A 2,317-nucleotide genomic window follows, 5' to 3' on the forward strand; every position below is an offset into this window, starting at 1 on the left:
CAACTGTGAAGTGGAGCAGGACAACCTCTCACCAGTCCTTGTTTTGGATTCTCATCCATTTTTACTGCGTGATAAATATGAGCAGCACTGCACAGCACAGCGGTTTATATGTATATTTATTCATAAATGGATACATACTAATTCTCCTGTTAAAAACAAGTAAAGAAACCGTGTAGGAGAGTGGTTATGTGCAAACAGTGAGAAACTCTATATTTGTGCAATGTGTGCATGTCAAAAAAAATCCATTCTGATTTGAAGCTTGTGACATATAAACGCGCACATCAACCCGATCACTTTCTTTAGCGTTCATGTAAACACTACATTCAGATTCATCAATCGGAATGAATTCAGTACGATTGAACCAAAAATTGTGCATGTAAACGTAACCACTGTCTCTCATCGTTAGCCTCTGGTCTGCCTGTGCGCGATGATGTGTTTTGGAGGAGGCGTGGCTTTGGAGAGTGATTTGCAGGGAGGGCGGGATCTTATGCTTTCAAAGCTAGCTTGCTATTGCTAGCCTCTCCAAAATTGCCTACCCTAGCTTTAAAGTCAGAATGAAATGAAAATTCACCCTGTTTATTTTCTGAATGCATGTTATTGACTTTATTATGAAAGATTCATCCATGCATGGTTTAATTAAAATTTTAATTAAAATAACTGGATCTTCTGGTAAAACATCAGACTTCTCTTTGGTGACACATGCTGGACTTCTCCAATCATTTTGTCTGCCTAAACCCGGCCTTTTTCTAACAATTGACTGCAAGTTCACATTCAGATCTGCCTTCATCCAATCAACAACTGATGTATTGAACCAAGTCCAACATTTACTTTTTTTATAATAATAAAATAATGTTAGATATTGTTTTTAAAATGTAAAAGCAAGTTAGTGCTGGTAAATGTTAACATAATAAAAGATTGTCAGTAATAGCAAACAATAGATTTGTAACAGAAGCATTACTATTGGGATACACCGAATTGCTTTGAAGGGTAAAATCGACTTCAGAAATGGATGCCAGTGGTGTTTCAGGAGGAAAGTAGTTATCCACAGTAGACTGAACTCACATTCAAGTCTGGCTGCATTCTGAAACAGCTACTTTTCATGGTTCAAACAATTCACAATGGATAATAATGGATCCTATTTCATTCAGAAACCACGTCACATTATGGTAGTAAAATGGATTGCGATTGTTTTCTGTTGATTTTAAGCATATATTTAAGTTTAAATGCTCACAAATGCATGCATGATCTAAATCATTCTTTGCCATAGACACTGATTTTTAGACTGCTAAAGAGTCATGATATGCAGCCCAACTACTACACTGGTAATAAATGAATCAATTTCAAGACAGACAGATAGTTTAGATTAAAGATGGGAGCGATTACATATCATCCTTTGACCTCCTGAAGCTGCTCGATCGGTGCTTTTAAACGCTGCATGGACAAGGCCATTGCAATCATGGCTTACGATAGCTTTCGTTGCGCATGATCTGCATCTTTAATGGCGGTCGATACCGTGCACCTTTAAATAAACAATTATGCCTCTCCATATTGATTTCTCCCATTAAAGTCGATAATGTTATGCAGTTGTGTGTCACACAGGTGGTGGGGGGTGGGGAGGCCAGGGCAACACCCGCTGACTGATGCACACATGAGTAGGAGCGTCCTGTCCCGTGATTAAGAACAGTCATCAATACCAGCCTGACCCCTGAACTCACACTTCACATCTATCTCTCCTCCATCAGAGCGACCGCAGCCTCCACGGCAGCTGCGGGTGCCCCAGGAACACGTGCAGTCACGTAAACTACAGCTCAACTGGGTGCCCGGAGGGGACGGCTCCTCTCCCATCCGATACTTCACCCTACAGACGCGGGAGCTACCCAACGGAGACTGGCTCACCCATTCCTCCGCTATAAGCCACAATTATACCTCCTGGGAAGTGGACAGGTGAGCTCCTTTGCCATTTCTCAACCCCCAAAATCCCACAAACAGCAGTACCAGGGGCTTTACCCAGAGTCTGGCCTCCAGTGACCCTCGCAGAGCTGATTTCACTCTCCGCTGCTTCAAAGTCACATGCATTCCCCTGCAGGGCTCATGAGGGCCATACAATAAGGGCAGTATGGAGGGAGTGTTATTAAATGAGTAGGAGAAAATTTTTCCACATATTCCCTTTACTGTCAATCCTAGATCGTTTTTTGCCTGTGTTTTTCAACACAAAGTGATTGAAGAAGGCTAAGCAGTAGGGCTGATGTAATTATTTATGAAGTATATTAATATATTAATAATGTGTATTATTATAATAATTTTAATTATTAATATG

The 2,317-nt window shown here is 40.8% G+C and overlaps 1 protein-coding gene across 1 annotated transcript in view; it reads left to right on the forward strand.

Annotated features, from left to right (window-relative positions):
• LOC107674633 (protein sidekick-1-like) overlaps positions 1-2,317 on the forward strand; it is a 370,868-nt gene that overhangs the window by 340,830 nt on the left and 27,721 nt on the right. The window contains exon 30 of the mRNA XM_016468661.1: positions 1,743-1,944. Coding sequence (XP_016324147.1) covers positions 1,743-1,944 — 202 coding nt within the window. The remainder of the gene's footprint in view (positions 1-1,742; positions 1,945-2,317) is intronic.

The sequence above is a fragment of the Sinocyclocheilus anshuiensis genome, unplaced genomic scaffold (assembly GCF_001515605.1).
Source record: "Sinocyclocheilus anshuiensis isolate Anshui unplaced genomic scaffold, SAMN03320099.WGS_v1.1 scaffold152, whole genome shotgun sequence".
NCBI lineage: Eukaryota > Metazoa > Chordata > Actinopteri > Cypriniformes > Cyprinidae > Sinocyclocheilus > Sinocyclocheilus anshuiensis.